This window comes from Parasteatoda tepidariorum, chromosome 5, assembly GCF_043381705.1.
Source record: "Parasteatoda tepidariorum isolate YZ-2023 chromosome 5, CAS_Ptep_4.0, whole genome shotgun sequence".
NCBI lineage: Eukaryota > Metazoa > Arthropoda > Arachnida > Araneae > Theridiidae > Parasteatoda > Parasteatoda tepidariorum.
In genome coordinates this window covers 4,254,673-4,282,092 of record NC_092208.1, presented here as the reverse complement: position 1 = coordinate 4,282,092, position 27,420 = coordinate 4,254,673, and the positions used below count along the sequence as shown (strand labels likewise).

General features: G+C 30.3%; 1 protein-coding gene across 1 annotated transcript in view; it reads left to right on the top strand.

Annotated features, from left to right (window-relative positions):
- LOC107456499 (microtubule-associated protein futsch) overlaps positions 1 to 25,862 on the top strand; it is a 48,435-nt gene extending 22,573 nt beyond the window's left edge. The window contains exons 8-17 of the mRNA XM_043048673.2: positions 204 to 501; positions 4,374 to 4,456; positions 6,731 to 6,835; positions 7,766 to 7,845; positions 9,597 to 9,648; positions 9,726 to 9,972; positions 12,766 to 12,931; positions 17,124 to 17,269; positions 19,477 to 19,606; positions 23,401 to 25,862. Of these exons, the coding sequence (XP_042904607.1) occupies positions 204 to 501; positions 4,374 to 4,456; positions 6,731 to 6,835; positions 7,766 to 7,845; positions 9,597 to 9,648; positions 9,726 to 9,972; positions 12,766 to 12,931; positions 17,124 to 17,269; positions 19,477 to 19,606; positions 23,401 to 25,165 (3,072 nt within the window). The 3' untranslated portion in view covers positions 25,166 to 25,862. The remainder of the gene's footprint in view (positions 1 to 203; positions 502 to 4,373; positions 4,457 to 6,730; positions 6,836 to 7,765; positions 7,846 to 9,596; positions 9,649 to 9,725; positions 9,973 to 12,765; positions 12,932 to 17,123; positions 17,270 to 19,476; positions 19,607 to 23,400) is intronic.
- Positions 25,863 to 27,420: the final 1,558 nt, after the last annotated feature.

Genomic DNA, 27,420 nt, shown 5'->3' with positions numbered 1-27,420 from the left:
ATATATATATAAAATTGAACAAAGAACTTTTGTTTGTTTGTTTGTTTTATTTGGTTTTTTTTTTATTGGCTTCATTAAGATTTTTGTAAGATATAAACTGAAACAACAATTTTTAGGCCTAAATTTTAATTTTTATTTCAAAAGACAATTTTAGTTTTAAAAATGTATGTCTAAACGAGGAAAATTTTTTAAACTGTTTTTAGGCTCTGATGTTTGAAGAAGATACCAAAAGTAGTGAGTTCTCTAATTCGAGGGATGCTGAAAACAAGGAGAAGAGGAGGAGGAGAAGGGGTCGCCCTAGCCGTAGGGGTGCAGGTCACAGGCCCTGGGATGTGTCCTCGGAGTCTTCCACTACTATAGAGGAAATAACGGAAGAGGAGGAGGAAGAAGAACAGGAAGAGCCTCTTATATTCGAAGTCAATGAGGATGAATTTGCGTGTGAAGAAATAGACGAAAATGCTGAACCTGTTTTTGTCAGGAGAGCCAGGACAGCCAAGAAAGGTTAGAACCCATTTAATTTTAGGATGCAGATATAATATACCCAACAATAATTGTTCGAAATTACCGTTCAGAATTTTCTTTCAAAATTTACAGAAACTTCTTTGAAAATTGCTTGGAACTTTTAAATTTTCAAGCTATTTACCGAATACAAATCACTACAAAATTGTTGAAAATGCTTACAGAAAATGCTAAAAAAGAAATCTTAAAAAGCAAAAACCACTCAAATATTTTGTGAATTTGATCCTACCATACCCATGTATTTCTAGGTAGCAGTTATTCTGATGCAAAGGATAGATACAAATATTAGAAGTTTCAAGAAAAATATGAAAATTCCATGACGAAACTGCCTTATTATTTTAGAATTTATTGCCCCCTTTTTTTAATTATAATACTTTTTTTTCGCGTTTGTTTAATGTGGTTAAAGATTTACTAATGGGATTGTTATTAAGTTCATAAAACTGTTGATGTCATAATTCTGTAATTAATGGTTCTACCCTCTTTACTAGTTTTGGGTTTATTGCTTGGTTTACATAGCAATATTGCATCTAAAAGTGTTATTAATCAGGGGAAAGAAAATGAAACCTTTTTTTTCCAACTCTTAAGAACTTTTCTCCTTATTATAGAACAACAAAAGAACATAAATTTAAAATGCTTTGAACAGAAATTTTTAGTTGTTCAGATGATGCTAAAAAGGCAATAATGGTTAGTTAACTAAAAACTAGATTCCAAGTAATCAATTTATTTTAAACATTTTATAATGAAGTATAAAATTTCAAGTTTTTTAATTTGATACTTGTGCCTAGTTTATAATTTTTTTTAAATTTAATTGTTAATTTTCATTAAATAGTAAATTCATAATTTTGTTAGTATTATATACCTATTTAAAATTAAGTTGTTTATACATCGATAAAAATTGCAATAATTTAAATTTTATAAATGCTAAAGATTATATTTCTGTTGTACTTATGATTACTGGTAGCTGGTTTAGAAAGTTGGCATCTCTGCAGGTCCAGAAGTTTTTTTTTTCTTTCTTTGTCTGAAATACTTCTTTTTTTGGAGAATTTTGTTTCACATTTGTATGACAGAAATGTTGAAACACATCAGCAAGTGCTGTAAAATATATTATCTGCATATTTTCCCCCTCATATGTAAAAAAATTATCGTGGTATATGAAGATTTTTTTTCCTTCTCAGGTTTAAAAAACAATCAAAAATATTACTGAATGAAGAAACAGAAAGATCTTTTTTTAATTCTTGAACTTACTCCATTACTATTTGTTTCAAGTCCTTAACAAAATTTGTCTGTCAATAGGCTGATATATACACACACACACAAAAAAAACCCCAAAAATTTTAAAAATAAATTTTAATTTTTGAAAGCTGTATAAGGTTTTTGTTTATTGACTGTAATAGGGACTTATACCCGTTTTTGAATTTCAATTATTCCATTTATTTAAAAGCGTATAAATTTTTTTTATTAAAATAGCACATTTTTGAAGATTATTTTTTAAGAATTATTTTCATCTACCTTATATATACTAATTTTGCTGTACTCTTGTTAGATTAGTGTAATTTTTACAATATCAGTCTGTGTTAGGATTTTGCTGCTGATTGATTCTGTTGATTCTATTACCGACTGTTCGTGTACTATGAAAATTACATTTCATAGAACATTTATCAATTTTTTCTCCTCAGTTATTTATTTATTTTAACTTTTTATGTTTTCTACATTTTATGAGGTAACATTATTTTTTTGATTATTTGTGTGATTATTTTTTAAAAATTTTTTGTGTGTATTAACGTCACTTAATTTTGCCAATAACAAACACCAAAACTAATATCAGATTCTAATAATCAAATCAGGCTTCCCACGGATTAGTGAGAACAGGGAAAACCTGGAATTGTCAGAGAATTTTATTTTAACTCCAAAAATCAGGGAAAGCTGCAATTTTTTTGCAAAAACCTGGAATATTTCCTATATCATACCTGGAAAATAACTGGTCTTAAAATTATCAGTAACAGTAATTAGTAATTGAAATTCGAATTAAATAATTCTAAAATCGATTATAATTATTTGTTTTTAAATTTTCACATTTTAGTCAACCTGAAATGTTCCTTTCCTCATTTAATAATATTTTTTTATGCAGAAAATCTAATATTTCGCATTACAAACGTTTGTGGTTAACGTTTTTATGAAAAATTTGTCTTATTGCTTTCTTTGATAAATTACTTTTTTTGTAATAATTTATTAAATTACTGTATTTATTCCTTGTATAACTGCAATGCATTATAAATTTGTATAATCACATCAAAATACTCTTTTTTCCAGCTCCTGAAGAGGCAGCTGAAGAAACNACAACAAGCATTGTTGCTTCTAGTAAAATAGAAGAGAAGAATTTTTAAAATTGGTCTTAGATTAAGGTCCTTGAAAATTTTGTTGAGGTCCTTGAAAAGTCCTGGAAAGTTCTTGAATTTCAATCTCATTATAGAGTGGGAACCCTGTAATAGCATTTCTGATTACTTAATTCATTTTTCTTTTGCTTTTTCTGGTAATTGAAAAACTGAGATGTTCAGCTTTAAAAAAATTTTTCAAAAATTAAGATTGATTTTTATGTTCTCTGTTTCGCTTTTCGACATTTTCAAAAACGTTCTTGATTCGCCTTGATTGGCAAAAACGTTCTTTTTAGAGTTAATTTATGAATACGATTTTCCAGGAAATATTATTCTGAGCATTAAAATTTTAGTTTCAGTGTTTAGTAGCAGTAAAAGATTTTGCTATTTGGCCCCAATTGTACTGCGCTCAGTCGATTTTTTCTTCTTTTTTTGCCGAATATTTGGTTTTTGACCAAATCACAATTCATTACCACATTCGACCAAATCATATTCGTTGCGGAAATAAAAACGAAGGAAAAATAACTAGGATTTACGATAACACTGTACCGAAATACCGTATCAAAAAATGATTATTTAATTGCCCGATTAACAATCACGCATCGTAATAACATCATAGTTAAATAACGGGATAGTCAAAATCATGTGGAAAAACATAGAAATAAGTGGGAAAATATATATTTATGCTGAACTCAGCACGAATAAAGCGTGTCAAATGCATGATTTAAAATTTGCATGTCGTAATAGAATAATTGGAATTTTTTATAATACGTGGGAACGCATAGCAATAACTACCGAAAAAAAATTTTGAAAAAAAAGAAAGAATTGCAAAAAAAAAAAATCACTTAAATTTAAGATGAAATCGTCACAAATAAAGTGCAAGAAAAGTGATTATTTAAACTTGCGATCTGAAACTCGCGTCGTAATAAAAATTCGGGATTTTCGAAATCACGTAGAAAAGCGGAAATAACTGTTTAAAAAAAATCATTTATATTTACTATGAAATCGGCTTAAAGAAAGCGCGTTAAATGTACATTTACTTAAGAATCTGTTAAAATTGATTGTGTCATAACGTGATGACTTAAAAGTGCAATTAAAAATTGCCCTTTTTAAAATTTTTTTTATTGTGTTTAGAAGCTTTCGCGGGCCGCACTTCAGTAGTCGAAGGGCCGCAGGTTGTGCACCCCTAAATTAAATAATTCTAACATCGATTACAATTATTTGTTTTTAAATTTTAACATTTTAGTCAAACTGAAATGTTCCTTTCCTCATTTAATAATATTTTTTATTATGCAGAAAATCTAATATTTCGCATTACAAACGTTTGTGGTTAACGTTTTTATGAAAAATTCGTCAGTCTTAGTGCTTTCTTTGATAGATTACTTTTTTTGTAATAATTTATTAAATTGCTGTATTTATTCCTTGTATAACTGCAATGCATTATAAATTTGTATAATCACATCAAAATACTCTTTTTTCCAGCTCCTGAAGAGGCAGCTGAAGAAACGGTCATCAATGACGACACGCCTTGCATTAAATGTGGCAAATATGATCGACCTGAATGGGTTTGTTTGCTATTTTAATTCAGTATGTTCAGGGTAGCCTCAGAACAGGGAAAAATCAGTGCAGTTTATATATCTGGAAATGTCAGTCTATTTAACTAAAATACCCAATAACTCATGAAATCTGAATTAACTTGATTTTTTGGTACTTTGAAGTGTGATATTTTCCCCTACTTCTTTCTTATAATGAATTTCTTAATTGTTTTGTTTCAACTTTAATGGCAAATATCAGTGTTTTGTAATATATTTTATGTGCAAAAAAGTGAAAGATTTGCTAAAATCAGTCGGGGGAATCAGAGATGATTGTGCTCCGGAAAAAATCCATATTTTTCGCCCGTGATTTGAAAGTTTTCGAAAATCCAGGTCCAGAAGTTTTAAGAAATCATCCATCGCTTTTATGTATAAAAATTCTTGTATATTTTATTTATATGTATAAATATATTAATAATATAAATAATTAAAAATATTAGGACTAGAATTTATACTTGGCATCTCTTTCATTTGTAGATTTTTTTTTTGGTAGAATAATAAATGTGATTAGATTTAAAAGTAAATTTATACATAAATTATTCATTTAAATTATGTTGCATATAATTTATTTAGAATTTAACGTTTTGAAAATATCAATGATGTTGTATGTATATTTATTTGATGAAAAATTAAGTATTTTTGAAAATTTTCTCAATTTATTTAAAAAAAATTTTTTTCCCTCTTTACTATTAAGAGCTATGAAATTTTGTTGTTTGCACAGAGATACCAACTGCTCCGGACACACCAACGCTAAATAACTACTAAATAAATTTTGCAAATGTTTGACTATTTTTGCTAGCTTTTTAAAGGGCATAGCATGGCAAGTACTATAAAGTGGTGAATTATATAAGCCTATGAACTATTTAGAAATAGTGGTGGATAAAAATCTACTTAAAAAATTGGATTTATTAAACCAAGAATCACAATTGATAAACTACCACTTTAAAATATATATTTGTTGTCCGGAGCAAGTTGGCATCTCTGTTTGCATCTGATCTCTAATTAAAAAAAAAATTCTACTCCTTTACTGTCTTTTCCAGTTTGGATTTAATTGTTTATGTCACATATCAATGCTGCATCTAAATCAGTTTTCAAATAAATGACAAATCCTACTGATTTCTGCTCGCTTTAAGAACTGCTAAATCTTCTCATCATATATAAAGGCAAATCTGAATATATTTCTGNAAATTCTTGTATATTTTATTTATATGTATAAATATATTAATAATATAAATAATTAAAAATATTAGGACTAGAATTTATACTTGGCATCTCTTTCATTTGTAGATTTTTTTTTTGGTAGAATAATAAATGTGATTAGATTTAAAAGTAAATTTATACATAAATTATTCATTTAAATTATGTTGCATATAATTTATTTAGATTTTAACGTTTTGAAAATATCAATGATGTTGTATGTATATTTATTTGATGAAAAATTAAGTATTTTTGAAAATTTTCTCAATTTCTTTAAAAAAAATATTTTTTCCCCTTAACTACCAAGAGCTATGAAATTTTGTTGTTTGCACAGAAATACCAACTGCTCCGGACACACCAACGGTAAATAACTAAGTAAATTTTGCAAATGTTTGACTATTTTTGCTAGCTTTTTAAAAGGCATGTCATGGCAAGTACTATAAAGTGGTGAATTATATAAGCCTACGAACTATTTAGAAATAGTGGTGGGTAAAAATCTACTAAAAAATTGGATTTATTAAATCAAGAATCACAATTGATAAACTACCACTTTAAAATATATCTGTCCAGAGCAAGTTTGCATCTAATCTATAATAAAAAAAAATTCTACTCCTTTACTGTCTTTTCCAGTTTGGACTTAATTGTTTATGTCACATATCAGTGCTGCATCTAAATCAGTTTTCAATTAAGTGACAAAAAATCCTACTGATTTCTGCTCTCTTTAAGAACTGCTAAATCTTCTCATCATATATAAAGGCCAATCCGAATATATTTCTGTGTTATTTTCTTTTAATTATTGATAGCTAGTTTGTAAAATATGAAGTAACGGCTTAAAAATATATGCAATAAAAAAGAAATGGGTGATGAAATAGCGATCTGTCAATAATATTAATTGCAAGAAAAAAGGATTTTTTTTTTTTTTTTGAGGAAATACTTTTTTTTTCTATATTTACTTCCAGTCATTCAAATTCCAGATAGTCATTCTGTCACTGTGTATTATTCTATGTATCACACCATTATTTTGTTTTTATGATGTTTTGTGTGTTTTAGATACTGCTATGTGATAAATGTGACAGCGGATATCATACAACATGTTTGATTCCTCCATTATTGATTATTCCTGATGGTGACTGGTATTGCCAACCTTGTGAGCATGTAAGTGTTTTGCCTTCTCTCACTTTCTTTAGCAGGATTGCCACAGGCAACTAAAATGCAACTATTTTCAGCCTAAAGCGACTTTAGCAACTTTTTTCACCTGAAAAGGCTAAAAAATCTACTATTTTCAAGAAAAGGAGACTTTTCTGTATTAATAGCAATTGTTTTTAACATAAATTGGGTTGTCAACCTGCAGCCGGCAGGAGCTTCTGAGCACAATTATTTATTTTTTCTTTAAAAAAAAAAAAAAATTTGAAAATTTTTGAATTGCAAATTTGAGTTATCACTTTTCAACGCACGCGATTTGCACAGATTCCATCACAAGTGTATTTCGTTGCTCGATCACTTTTTTTCAACGGTTATTGCTACAAAATTCTGCATGATTTTTTTAAAAACAAATTTTTTATACAATATTACGATGGGTGCATTTCGAATTTGAGTAATCACTTTTTCACAATTTATGTATGTATAAATATATATACTAAATCAATTATTGATTAAAAGGGAAAAAGTTTTAGAAAAAGTATGTTTGTTTTTTTTAATGAAAAAGTATTTTTGTGTTTTTTGAATGAATTCTAGTAATAAATTTCTGCAAAAAGTATTAAAATAAAAGTATTTAAGTTTCTGCAAATATACAAATTTTTTTGATATAAAAATTTAGTGCTAGAACACTAATGTTTTTTAAAATTTATCATATTTACCACCAACTTGACTTAATGGATCATGGTATATGACAATTAAGATTTTAATAAAATTATAGTCACATTATTGATGAATTTTTGTTCTTATTTAGGCAACTATTTTCATAGTTTTTTGCAACTATTTCCATGCTTTAGGCTACTAAAAGCAACTATTTTGTTCATTTTTTTCTGTGTCAACCCTGCTTTAGTGAGTATAAAATTAAATTATTCATGCACATTTTTTTTCCAGATGTTTTTGTGTGAGTGTCTACAAAAAGAGTTGCATAAACTAGAGCTGGTGCTGAAACAAAAAGAAAGGGAAGAACTCAGGTATACAATGTGTATTGTATTGACATCTAGTGTTCCTTTATTTTTCGTATCAAGTAATTTGCCTGTGAAGCATTTCAATTAATGTTATTATTCAAATCAAAAAATAGCTATATAACGATTTTAGTAACACAGCTGGTGGAATTAAGTGTTGTAATTGTAGTTTGTGCAATGAAAGTTAAACTTACTATTAAAAATTAGAGGCTTTTTACATTCTAAATTCTAAATACCTACTAGATGCATTATTACAGAAATTTATAAAATATGTACCCCCTATCCACGCCTTGCGGGTTATACATATTTCCCTTACTGGAAAATTTGTGTGCGTTTCAAAACTTCAAGATGCTTTTAAGATGTGCTAACTATTAGGCAAACTACCCAAAGCACCTTACCGTGGGGATTAAAACAAATGAAGACTATTGCTGATGTGCCAAATCTGCCACATTTTTTGGGAAACTTCAATATGTTTTTATGTTGAGCTAACTATTGGGCAAAGTGCTCGAAACACATTACTGTGAGGATTAAAATTGATGAAGACTATTGCTGACTTGCCAAATCTGCTGCATCATTTGGTAGGCTTTCAATTTTTGCCATTGTTCCTAAAAAATATCCCGAATTTTGCTAAATTGACAGCCAAATTTAAAATTGTTGTGATTTCCCCCCCCCCCCAAATGCAGAAGTTTTGTTTACTTTTCTCATTAAGTGCATACAAATTCCTACTCCCTTGCCACCATGAGGAAACTGATGTCAGCTAATTAGTTTTTGTTAAATGGAGGGTTAAAGCTTTTTCTCTCAGTGGGCAATTTACCTCATCATTATTTTAACTTTTAATAATTTATTTTCAACCGTTGGCTACAAAGTAGTCTAAATTGGATTGTTTACAAAAATTATGTGCATGCATCGCGCTGCACATAATCAAGTTTGTTTTTATACGTCTGATACATGTCTATAAAAAATACTAAAGATAGATAAATCTAAGGAAAAATATTCCATAAATTTCAATTTATCATTTATTAGGTAATATTCTAGTATTATTGCATCTAGAAAATTAAAGTTGGAAACACAATCTAGTTCTAAGCTTTTACGGATGATTCCACACTCACAATTTTGTTTAGTAAAATTTAATCAATGACGATATAAAGATGTCACCTTATAACATGTATCGATAAGATCGATCTACAATATGGGCTGCTCGGCTGCAGTGGTATTATTGAAATTTCCCACAGGTGCAGGGATGGTACAACTAAACAACTGCATCTACTTTTCATATATATAATTTTAACTTCAGACAACACCTACACCTGTTGTAAATGTATATCTACCAACTTGTCTTGTGCTACACTAGCTCTCAATGTTTAATTGCAACAACCCTCTAGTCATTTAAAGTATCCTCTCCCATACTATGGGTATTTTTTTATACTTTATAACCGTTGTTGAACAGCCGACCCAATTTAGGGTTTACAGCTACTAATGTTCAATGTTATAGCCTTGTAATTTAGAACCTAATCCAGGAGACAAGGGAACTCGTGAATCAAGTACGCTTACAAGTGGTTCATATATGTTTCTTCCCACTACTTGATCCAGAAGTTCCCTTGTCTTCTGGATTGGGCTCAAAATTACAATTTTAACATTGGTATTCTTAAACCTAACGTTGGGTCAGCTATTCAACGACGGTTATAAAATGTGTAAGATAGGGAGATCTCTTAGAGTGATAAATTTATTCCTTTCTTTAATTATTTACTTATATATTGCAGAAAACAGCGTCTTGCATATGTTGGAATTAGTTTGGATAATGTCCTAAAGCCTGTAAGTGCCTTTTTTAAAGTGCAATTTTTTCTATGCTTTGTAACAATAATATCTCAACGTTTAAAATTTTATTGTAGGAGAAAAAAGAGAAATCAGAAGAATCCTCCAGAAGCGAAGACGATGGGGAGGACGAGGAGGAAGTTGTGGAACAACGCAGACCTAAAGTGAAGAGCAAAGAAGTGTCCTCCGACGATGAAAAGCACAAAAAGCTCTATGGACAGCGATCTGTGCGAGCGCGCCGTACAGTCAATTATCAGTTTAAGGAATACGATGAACTTATTGCATCTGCTATACAAGAAGATATGTTAGATATAGGAGTACCCTGTAAGCTGTGAAATGTTTAAATATTTATTTTTAAATACTTGCTTAAGTGTCTACTTTATTTGTTAGTTCTCAGGGGTCTGTCCAGGATAAATTTACTATAACAAGTTCTAAGACCTCCCTACCTTTTAAAATTTTGTTTTGGTATCTCCATAAAAAAGAAATCAAGGTTAGTTATGCATTTTGTCTTGAGATTGAACCCTTCCGTGGATTGCTATTATGACAAGTAGAAAAAATCTTTTTCTCCTCATGCCTGGCCATAAGTGCATTCTGGGATTCCAAAACTCCGTGGAAGAAAAGAAGCGTTCTCATTGCAATCTATGGAGGGGGGAGGGGCTTTTCCGCCAGCTGTCTTCTACGAATAGGTATCACGTGTTTGGTCAGATAGTGCAGCATAGTAAGCCTAATCAGTTGCTTAGCGAGCTTTTTTAAGCAGATTTATTTTAAAAAATAAAACGACAATACTCTCCCTCTATAAACTTTTCAGTAAGTCAAAGTTCGAACTATTATCTTAAACATTATTGTAACAGTCCTTTATTTTTTTCTTGAACTTTTTCAATCTCTGTAAAAAAAATTCTGTATGAACCAGTCGAGAATGTTCTTTATATGAAAATAACTATTAGTGCTAGTAAATGCATGTTTTTATTAAATTCAAGTTAAAGTTTATTACGGACAGACAATGATTTTTATGGTATTTTAAATTTGGATACAATTTTAAGCCCAAAATTTTACTATAGCAAAATTGTTTTTGAATATATACTATAAATATATAGAAATTTACCAGTCATAAATGATCTTAATTTAAAGTGACAATTTTTGAAAATATTTTCTGACTTTACCATATTTTTTGTGTTAATTTTTTAATAGAATTTTTAATTTTCACAAATTATGTTTAAATTTTCACAAAATAGTACCTCTTAAAAAAAACCTAGACAGACCCTTGGTTTTATTTTCCAGGAATTTAATATAGTTAATTTTTTAATCTTCCAAATTGTGTGTATTTTAGAAAGAATATGTAATTTTTAATATATTTGTAAAAGTTAACTTATAAGGTTAGAACTTTTTTTTACTTTAACCTAAAAAAGAAGTGCTATAGTTGCCAATGCTACTGGAATTTCCAGTAGACTACTGGGTTATTATGAATGCATTATTATTATTATATACAGTAGAGAACCATTTATCCGGTATCCAGATAACCGGGAAAATTTTTGATCGGTTTTCCCGTCATTTTAAACTAGAACGATTATGAAAAAAAGCGGAAATGAACTCATCCCTGAAGCTGAGTAGAGGAAAATGTAAGGAAGGGGAGAATTTTTTTCCCCGTTTACCCAGAGAAACGTCATTGTTCTAAAATATTCAATTTAATTTCATGCAGAACTCTCTTTTTTAAATTAATTTTTTCAGGAATTAAATGTCTATTACTATTTAAAATTATGAGTAAATATAATACACAACATTTCAAGCGTATTTAAGGCCAGTTGTGACTTGAAAATATTGCAGTTTTTCTTTTTTGATCCCTAAAATTCCTATGTGTAAAATTTGTAGTACATTATGCAACAATTGTCATTAAATTTATATTTGGTAAAATCTACTGGATTTTTTCCTATGTATATCAACATAAATTTTTGATGCTTTAAACCCCTTAAAAAGTGTGCTTAGTAGTGTAATGAATGCTTAGTTCTCAATTTAGGATTAAAATGTTTCAGTTCTATTCTTAATTTTTTTATGGACTTAAAACATTCTTATGTTATGGATATTTCAGAAAGAATTGTATGTTGATAACGTCAGATTCTCAGAGGTATAGTTTCTTTACCTTCTTTTCTCTTAAGAACAAACCCTGTCTAAATTAATAGCCAACCACCCCGTGGCAGAATCACGGCGACATTGTCGCAGAACTTGACAGAGCTCTTGCAGAAATATTTTGCTTTTGGGAAGTTAAAAAATTTTGGTCTGTTTTTCTTTAAAAATTTACACGTACAATTGAATCGCACGTTTAAATAATCATTTTTTGAAACTCTCAATTCATGCCAATATCGTAAATCTATTTTGATTGTTTTTTCGACAGTTATTGAAACTGATTTTCACATGACTTTTAGATATTCAGATATATTTCAGTCGATGTGGGAAATTTAAATTGCGCATTTGATCATTTACTTTTTAAGGTAGTGATTCTATCAGTTTTTTTGACAGTTATTGCTTTTGTTTTCCACATAGTTTTTAAAACACGATATTTTTTTATACTATGTAATTTATTACAGCAATCAAATCTTGAAATGAAACTGGCATTTGAGTAAGCCCTTTCTGCAGAGTACGATTCAAGTGATTTCGGCGTCGATTTGTTTTTCGTTAATTACTGCTGTAGGTTTCATGATATTTAATTATTTTTTTAAGATGATGAAGATTTGTAAAATGCGATAAAGGAAATAATTAGTGCGGCCCCCCCCCCCAATAAAATGCGAGTATATCGCACATAGTATTGGAATAAATATATATATTACATATTTATTTATTTTTTAAATACAGCCTTTTTGAGCCTTAAATTAGTTTTTTACTTTTGTAGCCATTTCAATGATACATATTTGTTATCATTGAAAGTATCTTGTGGAAAGATATTAGTGTTGGAGAGTTTTGTCACAGATAACCCGAAAAAAATTGTTGCAGGGGCCCACCAAACAAATAGTCCTTCCTTTAAGATAATTTTGTCTTTTTTAATTTTTCAAATTCTTTCAATCTCGGATTGAAGCTGTAGATTTCCTTTAAACTTGATTTTAAGACGGCGATGTGTTTTCTTTTTAGTGGACGAAGAGTTCAAAGACTCCCCTAAAGGTGAAGACGATGCTGAAAGTGAGAAATCTTTCAAAGCTGGTGTGAGATCGAGAAGGAAGAAGAGAAGTAGAAAATTGAATGATTTGGACTTCTCTGATGATGAGGATGACAGTGGGGAAGAATACAAAGGACAAAGGTGAATAATCATGCGTAATCTATTTTATTATTTTTATCCTAATTCTGAGGATCTTTGTTCTAATTCTGAGGATCTTTATTCTAATTTGATCGTAAAGACGCGGTTCCAAGTAGACAGGGTGCGTAGCGTTTTTAAAAATTGCTTAAATGTGCTTATTTTGATTTATGTTTTATAAAAGCTCTAAAACAGTGGTTGCCAACTGGTGGCCCTCGGGCCGCATCCGGCCCGTGAACTGAAATATTAGTTGTCATTTTTTGCGGACAATTTTCATAAGAAATCTAGATGAGTTTAACATACCAACGGCATAAAATTTTTTTTTATCAGGTTTTGCTTCCAAGAAAATATTTATTCAAATACAAAAATAATCGTATATGTTGCTTAATAATATACTATTAATTTTAATTTGTAATTCAATATGTTTGTTTTGTACAACTTGATAAATATCTGACAGTAATATTTAATGCTCCTTCAAACATAAAGGAGTCCTATATAAAATTTTGATAAAGTTGTGGCCCGCCATTTGACTGGTGTTTTTAACTGTGGCCTCCAGCCTCATGTAAATTGGAAACCCCTGCTCTAAAAGGTGCATTTTTTTTTCAGGATTTGTCAAAAGTGTTCCATTTTCTATATTTAAAAAAAAAAATATTTTTTTTTTTGCCGTATCGATTGTCTTTCTAAATTACAAAAAATGGGTGATTTTCACAATTTTCTCTGCAATATTTATCAGAAACTAGTTATTTTATCATGATTATGTAAAGTTTTGAATTTTATTGATAATAAATTAAGAGATTTGAACTATAGAAAAAAAATTTCATTTCAGCTCAGATCCTAATTATAATTTTCTTTTTTTTTGGAAAGTGATTAAAAATATTTCTTGGGTGCTTAAAAAACATTTAAAGGGTGCTTATTTTTTGTTGAAAAATCTCATTACGCACCCTGAGTAGAACACCAAAGTCAAGCATCACTGGCTGCGGTCAATAATCGGTTGGGTGACCACTTTGATCAGCCTGTGTAGGGACCGAGGGTGTGCGGTATTGGTTCTCATTAAACTGTTCTACCTTAATGCGTTGGACTTTGCACAAAGCATCAGAGTTGGACTTCGACCAAAGCAGGAGAGCCATCCCCTCTGCTGAGCATCAAGATTGTGATGGCATGTCTTCGGATCATCCTCGAGGATGTTTCCCAGACCGCTGCCATTGTGCTGCTCTAGTGTGACATAAATAAGTACCTACCTTTGCCTAATTAACATTATTTCTAATTGCTGCTTTTACTCTATTAATTACTGAGTAAGTTCTCTGATCTGGAGCTATTGGAGTTTAACACACTCCATATCATTGAAGTAGTTGTCCTTAAATGGGAACAGTTTAAATTATTTTTTTATAGAGTCTTGGGGGCTCAGGGTGTAGAGCACTCGCCTCAGAATGAGGTGCCCTGAGTTTGAATCCCAGAGATGTCTCTTAGATGTGAATTCTGCACCACTATGATGAGACTTCGAAAAACCTGTGAAAAAGGCCGAAAAAATTATAAATATTTGCTGAAAAAACTATAATTCGTTGCTGAAAAAAAAATTATTTACTGAAAAAACTATCAAAGTTATCAAAAAATGATAATTCAAATTTGATAGTCTTAATAAGGTGATCATATCCATTGCTCCATGGCAAAATCATGGTGACATTGTTGCAGAACGATACAGAGTTCTTGTAGAAAGATTTTTCTTTTCTTCTAAAATTTCAATAATGCATTTAGATAATCCCTTTTTTCACGGTCAATTTACCACAATAGTATCTTGAATCGATATAATGTTTCGATTGTATTTTTGGCAGTTATTGATATTGATTTTCAGATGGTTTTTAAATATCCGATATGTTTCAAACAATGTGAAAAATTTGAATCGGGCATTTGAGTATTTACTTTTTAAGGCAATGATTCTATAAAATTTTTTGGCTGTTATTGCTCTTGATTTCTCCATAGGTTTTAAATCCGATATTTTTTATACAGTGTTATTTATTACATCAACCTAATCTCAAAACGAAATGTGCATTTGATTAACCCCTTTTTGTGGAGTCCAATTCGCGGGATTTTGTTGTCGATCTTTTTTTTTTTTGGCAATTACTAATAAGAATTTCATAATTTTTAATCGTATTTTTACTGAGATGGTTATTTACAAAATGTGGAGAAGGTAATAATTAATGTGTTTTTCGCCCCAACAAAATGCATGCATATCATCTATAATAGAATTAAAAATTATTACATGTTTAATGAAAAGAAGTATTTATAGTTTTTTTTTTGTTTTGTCAATACAGCGCTTTTGTTATTTTAAATTAGTAACATTGTTATTATTAAAAGTATCTTGCAGAAAGATTTTAGTGCTAGAGAGTTTTGTCGCAGGTGGTTCGAAGAAATTCTGCCACAGGGATCCATTGCTTAAAAATATTGGAATTGGAAAAATTATATGAAAGAAACCTTAAAAAATTATAAATAACTTTTAGAAAAGCCTCTGTGAAACAATGTGAAATTTCCCATCCATTGTATAGCATCGCCCAGAGTTGAATTGTAGGAGCAAAGGTATTTTATTTAAGCATCAGAAATGACAACTGGGTGTAATTTTCTAGGCATAAAATTCAAATGTTCAGGTACAAATTACAATTAATGACCACTTATTTTGAACTCTTATTGGAACTCTATTTTCCTGATAGAGGAAAATGGCCTCCATATTTTAAGTGTCAAAAATTCAAATCCATCAACAACAAAAATTATGTTTAGTTGAAAAAAATTATGTTTTGTGTTTTATTTCATAACTTAAAATATGCAAGGGTGCCACTCTTCAGTGTGAAATCAGTATTGAGAAAAAATAATGAGATTAAATTTCATCAATTAATCTCTTTTCCAGTTTTTCTTTAAATTAAAATAAACTGTTTTCCTTAAAAATGTTAATTTTATAACAAATATTATATTTTAATGAAAAGATTGTTATTTTTCATTGCAAAGTGATCTAGTAATGATGTCGCGCCTCATCATTACTTGATCACTGGGATTGTGATTGAACTTGTTTGCTTGAGCAAAATTTGTACTATTGTTGTATCTGAATTTGTTTTCATTTTTCCATAACATTTTAAAATGCTAAACAAAATTAAGATTATTATTATTTTTTTAAATTATAGCGATACGATAAGAAATAAATAATGATGATCCAAGAAAAGTAGACATAATAAAATCATGAAAAAATTTATGGTTTATTATTCAGTGATTAGTGCATAAGGATCTACTAGGTTAACTATTTTTTTTGTTGTGTTTGCAGTGAAAAATAAAATAAAAAACAATAAAAACGAAAAAAATTAAATCATTGATTTCATACATGTGCCATTATTATGGAAAGATGCCATGGTGTGTAGTGTTTTTAAAAAGTGCTTGAAGGTGCTCATTTTCGATTTTTTTTTCATTGAGTGTTTTTAAAGAGTACTTAATTTTCCCTTTTCGAAAAGAAATTTTTTTTTCTTTACCGTGTCGATTTTCGCCATGTATTATGCAAAAATATGCTTTTCACATTGTTCTATTCAACATTTTCGCAATTCATTCGACCACAATCTATTTTAATGTATCATCAGTCCATAGCATATGAAAACGCCAATCATTTTACATTTTTAATGAAATACATGCGAGTCCGCGTCTACTGAGCAGGGTTTGGTGAGATTATTGCACTCTCATGCGCAACTCTGCTGCATTTTGCAAGGTATTCTCAATTTCAGGCTTCATTTCCAGCCTCTGATATCGATCCGAAAAATCTCTCAATCATTTTATAATGGCTAATTTTAATCAAGAAAAGAGTTCTTTGTCGGAAACTAATTATTTTATCATGATCATGTGAAGTCTTTGAAAATTATTTTGCATTTTGTTAATGTTTATAGTGCTTCAAAATATTTTTAAGTGCTTATTTTTTGTTGAAAGATTTAGCTAAGCATCCTGTGACGAAAAAGGGCCACCCTATTTTAAGTGTTGACAATTCAAATCCAGCGAGAGAGAAAAAGTATATTTTGTGTTTTATTTCATAACTTAAAATATGGTCTGCACGTATTAATTAGCATACATGAAGTCACCTCTTTAAACAATTAAGATTGAGTCCTAGTACATGAAGATCAAAAGTTCTTCATTTCAGACATGATATTTAATTCTCCTTATTATTAATTATTTGAAGCACTGACTCTGAACATACACCTCCCCCCTCCACCAATGAGTCTGGGGCAGAGAGTGCGGCTTCCGGAGAATGGAGGATAGTGAAGACACGAGGAAAGAAACAGAGGAGGAAACCAAGGCGTGGAAGGAGAGGAGGATACAGCTCTGGTATGTTTAACATTCCTATGTAGATAAATTATACAATTTGTAGTGCATCTTCCACTACAAAAATAAAATGCACTACTATATATAGTAGTCATAAACACAAAATTGGGTTGGCTGTTTAACGATGGTTATAAAATAAAATGTAATAGACATGTTAACTCAATTCTATGTAGGTGTACCTTTTAATAGATGACTGTTGATTTCACTTGCCCTACATTGGTGACTATGACGTGATATGAACTTTCACAGAAACTCACACTTCTATTTAGCACGCCTACTGGGTTGGCTGGTCCACATTGAGTAGTTGATCCCTTATCACAATATGCATTTGTGTGATTTAAAAATTACCCATCATGTTCTGTATTTGTGCGATTTAAAAACCATACATTGGGATGCGTATTTGCATGATTTGGAAATTACACAACGCAATCTATGTCAGTACGATTTAAAAACTCCCATATGATCTGTATTTGTGCGATTTAAAAACTCACATATGATCTGTATTTGTGCGATTTAAAAACTCGCATATGATCTGTATTTGTGTGATTTAAACACTCACATATGATCTGTCTTTGTGCGATTTAAAAACTCACATATGATCTGTATTTGTGCGATTTAAAATTTACCCATTGTGATTTGTATTTACATGATTTCATAAACACATCGAGATCCACATTTGTACGATTTAAAAATCCCTTATCACGATGTGCATTTGTATGATTTAAAAATTGCACATCATGTTCAGTATTTGTGCAATTTAAAAACCATGCATTTTGATGAGTATTTGCATGATTTAAAAATTATCCAATACAATCCATATCAGTACAATTTAAGAACTCTGTATGGTCTGTATTCGTACGATTTAAAATTTACACTTCATGGTTTGTATTTACACGATTTACAAATCACACATCGAGATCCGCATTTGTACAATTTAAAAATCTCTTATCATGATATGAGTTTTTGAGATTTAAAAGTAACACCTCACGATCAGTATTTGTGCAATTTAAAAATCATACATCGGGATTTGTATTCACATGATTTAAAAATTACACATCACGATCTATATTTGTACAATTTAAAAATTAGAAATCTCATTTTATATTTGTGCGATTTGAAATTTACACATTGCGATCCCTATTTGTGCAGTTAAAACAAAATCACGCATCGTGATTTGTATTAACATGATTTAAAAGTTATGAGTCACGATCCGTATTTGTATGATTAAAAAATTATCTATCATAATTATGTTATTAAATAATTATTTAAAAATTTAAATCCGTATTCGGACGATGTAAAATCTAACATCCTAATCAGCATTCCTGTGATTTAAAAAAAATCTCACATCAATCTGTATTAATGCTATTCATATTGGCGCGATGTAAAATCTAATATCGTAATCAGCATTCCTGCAATTAAAACAAAATCTCACATCAACCCGTTTCAATGCGATCCCTATTTGTGACATTTAAAAAGCCACACACCATGATCCGCATTCATGTGACTTTTTAAAGCATCTCCGGATGTGAATCCAAATTCGTATGATTTAATCACAATATTTAAAAACCATATGACATGATTTATCTTCGCATGATTCAAATATTGTGATTAGTATTTGGCGAAATTAAAAAAATTGCACATTGTAATGCGATTTAAAAATCATATGTGTAATTCATATTGGCATTATTTAAAAAAAATAAAAAAAATCTTGATTTATTACATTCCATTCTCGATTAGAATGGACTGCATACCTACCAAGTCTCCTGATTTTTTAAACGAAGATTCCTGTATTTTACGGCTGTTTTCTGTTTACCCGTATATTCTCAAATTTCTCCATATTTGTTGAAAAAATGTAAAAGAAAAATTTTTGGCGGTAAAATACTATTGCCAGTACTGCAGTATGTTGATTGTTTATAGTTTAAGTAGTTATAGATAAAAGTTCAAAAAAATCTTTGGATTAAGATTTATATACATATTTTTTGTTAAATGTAAGTGCTTATATTATTTCCAATTGTGAATTTCTCTTTTTTGACTTACGTGATTATGCATGACGTATCTAAACTTGACTCGTAGCATTAAAAAAAAAATTGCTAATAAAATCTCCATTATTTCATGGACTAGTGCGTTCTTTAAGTTATTGGTCACTTTGACCAGTGACTACCTTTCAATTACTTTATTTGTCTCTCTGATTGTAAATAATGTGTTTGTAGAAGAGGACTGGGAAGAGAATGAAAGTGACACTTACAGACCGGTGACACGTAGGGCTGCCCAGAAGGCCATCAGCTACAGAGAGATATCATCTGATGACGATGGTGAATGGAACGCACCCAAGGCTAAATTGTAAGCTTATTTACATAATCATTTTCTACTCATAATTTTAAGCCAGCTACACAATTAAATTCATATAACTAAAAACAACCTAGTGATAAAATGCTTTTGTATATTAGATGCTGTGAAAACAATTCTTTGATTTTGCATACCTGCCAGCTGTGCTTTATTTCCCCCTTAAATTACGGGATATTTCCCTATCTCTTGCTTTCTCCATTTTAAAAATGTCCCTTCGTTTTTTTATTGCTTATTTTGTACTTGTCACATAAATGTAACACGGCGTTTTTACGAAGTGCTTAAAGGTGCTTATTTTTTTTATTTGCATTTTTTAAAAGCCCTTATAAGTGCTTTTTATTTTATTCGGGGTTTGTAAAAAGTGCTCAATTTTCAATCTCTTAAAAAGGGATTATTTCTTTGCCGCATTGATTGTCACTCTAAATTTCATAAAGTTCGTGATTTTTACAATTTTCTCTGCAATATTTATCAGAAACTAGTTATTTTTATCATGATTATGCAAAAATGTGTTTGAATTTTATTGATCTATAAATTATGAACTTTAAACAGTAGAAATAAATAAATTTTATTACTGCCCAGATACTAATTATGACTTTTTTTTTTTTGGAAAGTGATTAAAAATATTTTTTGAGTGCTTAAAAGGTGCTTATTTTTTGTTGAAAAATCTGGCTAAGCACCCCCTATTATAGACTAGATTTTTAAAAAAACTGTTATTTCATTTAAAGTTATAGGTTTGTAACTTTTCCTTTTCAGAATTTTCAGTTTTTATATATTTTCGTATTGACCCCTAATTATACTTTCAAGCAGGTTTTCGATCATTTGAAGCACCTTTTTTTTAAAAAATTATTCAGTTAAGACAATATAGTAAAAGTAATTTAGTTAAAGTGTCTTGCTTTTAGAGATTTTAAATAGGGAAAGCAAAAACAAAATCTTTCTGAAGCCGAAAAATTTATTTTCAATTTATTATAAAAGCATGTCATATACTAATTACTACCAAGAAAAGGAAGAAAATAAACAGTAATTGTAAGCTATGCGAACAAAAATTGTATCTGTATATTCAGATAAGAAATGCTTTTAATGTATCTTGACTTTGTACTTACTGTCAGAAAGTATTTATATCTAAAAATATGTATTCTTGTCAGTATATATAAACATAGTGCATAGTGTTTTTAAAAAGTGCTTATTTTCGATTTTTAAAAGCCCTTAAAGGTGCCTTTTTCATTGGGTGTTTTAAAATGGAACTTAATTTTCTCTTTTCCAAAATGAGTTTTTTTTCTTTATCATGTCGATTTTCGCCTCGTGTCGTGCAAAAGTGCGGTTTTCACATTGTTCTGTTCAACGATTAAGCAATTTATTCGACCACAATCCATTTCGGTGTACCGTCGGTCCGTAGCATATGATGCCTCCAATCACGTTACATGTTTGATGAAATACTTCGGAAGTTCACTTGTGCGTTCTACTGAGCTGCGTTCGATGAGATTGTTGCACTCTCGTGGGCAACTCGGCTGCATTTTGCAAGATACTCTCAATTTCTGGCTTCATTTTCCGCCCTCTGAAATCAAACTGAAAAATCTTGCATCTTTTTATGGTGGCTAATATAATCAAAAAAAGAGTTTATTGATTGTCGGAAACTAATTATTTTATCATGATCATGTAAAGTCTTTGGAAATTATTTTGCTTTTCGCTCATGTATATAGTGCTTAAAAATATTTTTTGAGTGCTTGAAAAGTACTTGAAAGGTGCTTATTTTTTTGTTGAAAGATTTGGCTACTCACAACTTGATAAATAAGTTTTACCCAAATTCACTGAAATGTCACTTACTTGCTTCTTCTACTTAGCTTTTCATTCAGCAAGTGAAATTTTTATTTTCTCACTTAAGCATTAATTTGTAAGGTTTTGTAGTTTCATTTTTAGCTAAACTAAATTCATCGAAAGAGAATTACATTATGTACTTTGAGAAAGTTATAAAAATGGTGCTATTTAACTTATTGGAAATTCAGTTTCACCTCACTGCAATTTCCCTTTAGAAAAGTTTGGGATTTTTTTATTAATATTAAAAAAAAATTAAATTCATCTTAAGAGCTTTAGTTAATAATGAAATATTATAAAGTAAATGTTTAAAATATTATTAAAAATTAAATCATAATATGTTTCAAACCACATTTCTGCTTTTAAAATTGATTTAGAGCAATACCTGCTCTTTTGCTTGGATGAATAATTTCTTTAAAAAAGGATACTTTGATTAAAATCAGGCTGATTTAATTCAATGAATCCTGAAGTTTTTACCGGTTTCTACCTTTTCTACTCGCATAGTATCAACCAAAATTTATTAATATGGCCTATTAATAAATTATACAGGAAGAATTCATTAACTTGATGCTTTTTTTAAAAACATTTACTTTTTGAGGTTAAATAATCTTTTGAAGAACAATATGAGCACTTTTATTTCTTTAGTTTTTCTTTACTATGTGTATAAAAAGAAACTTGTTAATTTAGTGTATAACTGGAATATATATAGTAATTTTCTGATATCAAACTTTTTTTCTCTATTGTTCAAGTAGATGTAATCAAGCCACAATTATTTTTCCTCAGCAGTTGTGGTCAGTCTTGACCTGGCTGGGTGTTTTATATACTCTCTATATGTACTTTCTCACTTGTTTGCATACAAAACAAAAGTTTTATGTGTTAAAATATTGCCATTTCTGAAGGTTTTTATCATGATGTTTGAAAATGTGTAAGTAAAATTTGAAATGGGCTTACTACCTGTAATATATAATTAGATTGTATACACAGACATGCCAAACTGGAAAAATTACAATTCAGAAGTTTCCTTAGCAAGAATTTAGAAGGGATGAAATATAAGTATGATATGTGACACATTTAACACTTATAATGAAATATTTTAATTAATCAATTATATAAATAAAGGAATGCAAGATATTTTAAGAAACAAAAAAGAACAAATTGGGGAAGGGAATCTTAACTTTTAATCAAGTATGTTGTTGTAAAAAAAAGTCTTAACATAAAATTGAAATATAATATTTAAAATAAGCATTCATTAAATGTGTTTATTATTATTTTTATACATGTATAATCAACAACAAGAACACATAAAATAGTGGGAAAATATATACTGGTTTTTATTCCTGAAATTAGATTTTTTTTTTCAAAATCAAATATCATTGTCTTATTAAAATATTATGGAAAAATCTTGGACACTTATAAATTTTAAAATATAAGCTAATCGCAGAACCAATTTATTTTAAATTAGATAAATTCCATAAGTTATATTACAAATGTATAGAAATTTAATTAAATATAAAAATGATGTTAAGCAAATAAGGAAAAAACTCAAATTCAGAATTGTTTTTTTTTTTCTTAAAAAAAAAAAAAAAATAGCTGCTAGCCCTGAAATAGTAGTCCTCTTTGTGCTTTAGCTCATTTATTTGCCTCAAAAAATCATTATCTCCTCCGAGAGCAATGAAAATATAGCAAACTCAATCAAAACAAAAAGCATGCACGCTACCTTTTCGCAAAGCAATAATGGAAAAAAATTCATTGGAATGTGAATAATTACTATTGGTTGTGTATTGGTCCAATGTCGGTTGGTATGCTTCGATAGAGAATGCAAGAAATTTAATAATTATATCAGGCAGCATTTTAGTATTGTCCAATTTGCCTTGTATGCCCTCCATTTTAAGAAACATTTAGTTAACTATTTTGCACTTTAAACGTCCACTACAATTTATGTTAATATAACTATTTGTGGTTTTAATTTATTCTTATTCTAGGCCTAAGAAACGAAAGAAGACTTCTACATCTGAAGAAGATAGTGAATCGTCGTTCAAAAAGAAACCAGCGAAGAGGAAATCCCGTGTTCGTAAATGGGCTAGCTCTGAGTCATCGGAGTCCGAAAACGTCAGTTTCAAAGGGAGCGACACCAGCCAGGGAGGTTCTGAAGATGAATGGAAAATTAAAAAGAGCTACGAGGGAAGTCGTCTCAAAATCAATATAAACAAAAAAGTTTTGAGCAGTGAAAGTGAAGAAGAATCCTCTTCTCAGGAATCTGCTCCCAAAAAGAAATCGAATAAAGTCGAATCTGACGAAGAAGAAGAAGAAAGTGAAGAGGAAGAAGAAGAGGAGGAGGAAGAGGAAATGGAGGAAGATGAAGAGGAGGAAGAAAGTTCATCCGGCGAGGAGGAAGGAGGCGAGGACGACGAATCCGAGGAAGAAGCTGCGAAACCCAAATCAGCGCCCGAAAGCAAGCCCCCATTCGTAAAAGAACCACCTAAAGCTGAGTTAGTGAAGAAACCTGACCCTCCATCCATCGCTAAAGTTCCAACTCAGATTGAAACTGCAGTCGATGCAACTAAAGTCCCCACTGCTGTTGCTCGGGAAAAGCCCGCGATTAGGACAATTAAAAAAGATGCAACAAAAATGGTGCCTTGTGTTATACCGTATGTGAAATCTCCTAAAAGTGGACATGCAACCACACCCGACGAAGAAAGTGATAAAGAAATTCCTAAAGAGAAAGATTCTTCGAAGTTACCATTTGCTAAATCTCTTCCAGCTTCTGCATCTGTTTCTCTTCAACCATCTTCCGTACCACCTAGTGGTTCTAAAAACGTGGTGAGTCAACCTGGATCGGAAAGCCGACCGTTTGCCAGCACCATAATGGAACCTTTCAGTAATATGGACGAAGAAAGTGAGGACTCCGTTCCCCTTGAAAGAATACCTACGAGTGTGCCTCCGTCGGTGGTCAACAAACCCAGAGTGTTTGATCAGGAATATATTCCCGCTAAAGTATTTCCTTACACTGCTCCGGAGGAAAAGAGTTTTCCTCCTTCTTATTCTTCATTGGCACCTTTTGCGGAATTTTCATCTCGCCCGAGCCCCCTCAAACCATCCCTCGTCGAAACTTACTCCAATAACTCCAGTCCATCTAAATTAACCCCGCTAGACACCACATCAAAGCAGTTGACGCCCCTCGACAACCCATCAAAGTTCACATCTTTAGATAACTATTCTAGATCAAACAGTCCCAGGGGCTTCGTAAATTTAGATTATTCTGAAGGTAGGAAAAAGAAGCACTTCTATGGCAGCTCTGCCATGGAGCCTGAAGTCGTGCCCCGACCAGTCCACCCCTCCTCAGACAGTTACCAGGGAGAAATTAGATTTCCTCCCGAACCATACCCTTGCCCCCAATCGCCTAATTCTTACACCCAAAGATCATCCCCCCAAGTGCAAAGAGATCCTGGCACACCCCCTAGGTTCCATTCTCAATATTCTGACTCTTACGCTCCACCCAGGTCACCAGAATATTATCAAAGTCATCAATACTATGGGGGTGAAGAACGCATTCCGAGGCCTCCCTACCAACCGAACTACGTGGCTCCCGAACAAGGTCCACCCTATGTCCCGAATCCATATGTAGCGACTCCGGTGCCGCAACCCAACGGAGGTTTCATGATCGACTCTCTGCTTCAGGGTAGGAACCCCGAGGACGAACTGACCGAGGTCACTGATATAGTGTCATATATCACGCAAGAAAAATAAATTCAAAATCATTGTATATTTTTCATTTTAGAGAAGAAAAAGGAAAAAGGCATTTATAAATGTAGATAATTTATGTATAAAAAATCATATCTTGCAATATTTTTTTATTTTATCGACCATTATGCTGCGAAGATTTTTTATTATTTTTATGTGAATTTAGTTGTTTATGTTTTTAATTTTTTTTTTAAATGTTTTTTTGAATTTAATGCTTGTTGTTCATTCACGTGTATTCATTAAGCTTTAATTTTTTTGTTTATTGATGAATTTTTAATGTTCATAATTTATTGGAGCAGGGGGGAAATTGGAGATTTAGGGTTAGTATTTTTACTACATGTATTTATTGAAATTTTTAATGTACAGTCTGTTCTTTCATAACTTATAGACTAGTTTGAATAGGGAAAATAAAAAATTTTTCTTTTAAAACCTGTCACAAAACTGCCATTCATTCACCATTGCATTGTTTTTTTCTTCCGACTTTGTTGAATTGTGATCTTCAAAAAAAAAAAAAAGAAAATGCTCTTATTATTGCTACTTAGCACAATAGCTTTGCATATCTGTGAATTGTTATGTGTGAATTATTTATAATTAGTGTGGTTGATCATCATACTTTTATCACATGTGATATAATTTTCATAAATCGTACCTAATCAGATGTAAAACTATTTTGCTTTTTTTTAATTAAATTAAAAAGCAGATACTTGTTGTTTGTTTTAATCATTACTATATTAGCATGTATTTAACCCTAATCAGTATTACTCTGCAGTAGGGATACAAAATATGTCAGGGTGCATAGCGTTTTTAAAAAAGTGCTTAAAGGTGCTTATTTTTTTATTGACATTTTTAAAAGCCCTTAAAGGTTCTTCGTTTATTTGAGGTTTGTAAAAAGCACTTAATTTTCTATCTTTTAAAAAAAGATTTTTTCTTTGTCATGTTGATTGTTATTCTAAATTACAAAAATGCATGATTATGTAAAGTTTGTGAAAATGTTTTTAAATTTTATTGATTTTATGTTCATAAATTAAGAACTTTAAGCGATTAAAAAATAATAAATTTTATTACGGCACAGATCCTAATTATGATTTTTTTCTGGCTACGCACCCTCTCTATATCTGAACACAGAAACGAGATTTGAAGGAAATTCATGCAGTCCTGGGAAGATTTTGATTCTTCATTTTTTTTCCTCTAAAGAACGGAAAAACTGTAATAGAAAAAAAGTCTTACACAAAATAAGAACGATTGACGTAAGTTTCTTGCTCTTTCTTTCCTTGCCACTCACAATTACTAAGAAACTTTTTCTCCCGAGGGAAGAAATTGATTGTCTGTTACGTTGTCCTGGAGCATGGAATATACCATGGTTTTATGACTTACTATTTTTATTTTTGATTAAGAAATTGATAAATAATGTTTTATAGTATTGTATAAATTTTTTTTATTCTTAATTTCCTTAACACCAAAGCTTGATCAATGAATTTAATTATACTTTTTTTAATAACTAGCCGGAAGCATGGAGAATGCTGTTCCACTAGGAAATTGCAATGCGATACTCTGGGTTCAATCCAGGTTTTATTTTTAGAGTCCCTTTTTGTAAAAAATAGAAATTATTTTCCTGAAAATTTTAATAAAAAGTTATAACAATTACTATTTTTTACTCTAATCTTCTTTTTTTTATTTATTTATTTATATATATGTTTTTTTTTATAAGCTTGCTTGATTTTTGGTAATTTTTCGCCTTCTTATGGTTTTTCAAATCAATTCTTATAAATTTAATACGTAGTTATGACATTCGAAGTGTTCGATTCGAATTTAATTACATCATAATTTTTACGATGATAGTTGATCTGCATTTAATTTCATCTCCCCTTCAACGTGGTTTTTCTAATTCCGATATTTTTAATACGATGAATTTTCTACTAATTTTTTATACTTTAAGTACAATCGAATTTTGAGTTATTCTTGTTTTGACCCGTGTGATTTGTGACAATTTCATTGTAATTTAACGTGGTTTGATGATAGCTTTTTCTACAGTTATTATTATTTCAGCCCTTTTCATTTGGTTTTACTAATTCTGACGACGACGTTCGAATTTGAGTAATAACTCTTTGACGCGTTCGGTTCGCGATGATAATTCCATCTTAACTTCACGTTGTTTGGATGATGACTTTTTCGTTTGTCATTCGTCGTTTTCTTTTTCAGCCTTTCCACAAAGTTTTCCAATCTCCAGTATTTTTAACATGCTATATTACGACACACGAATT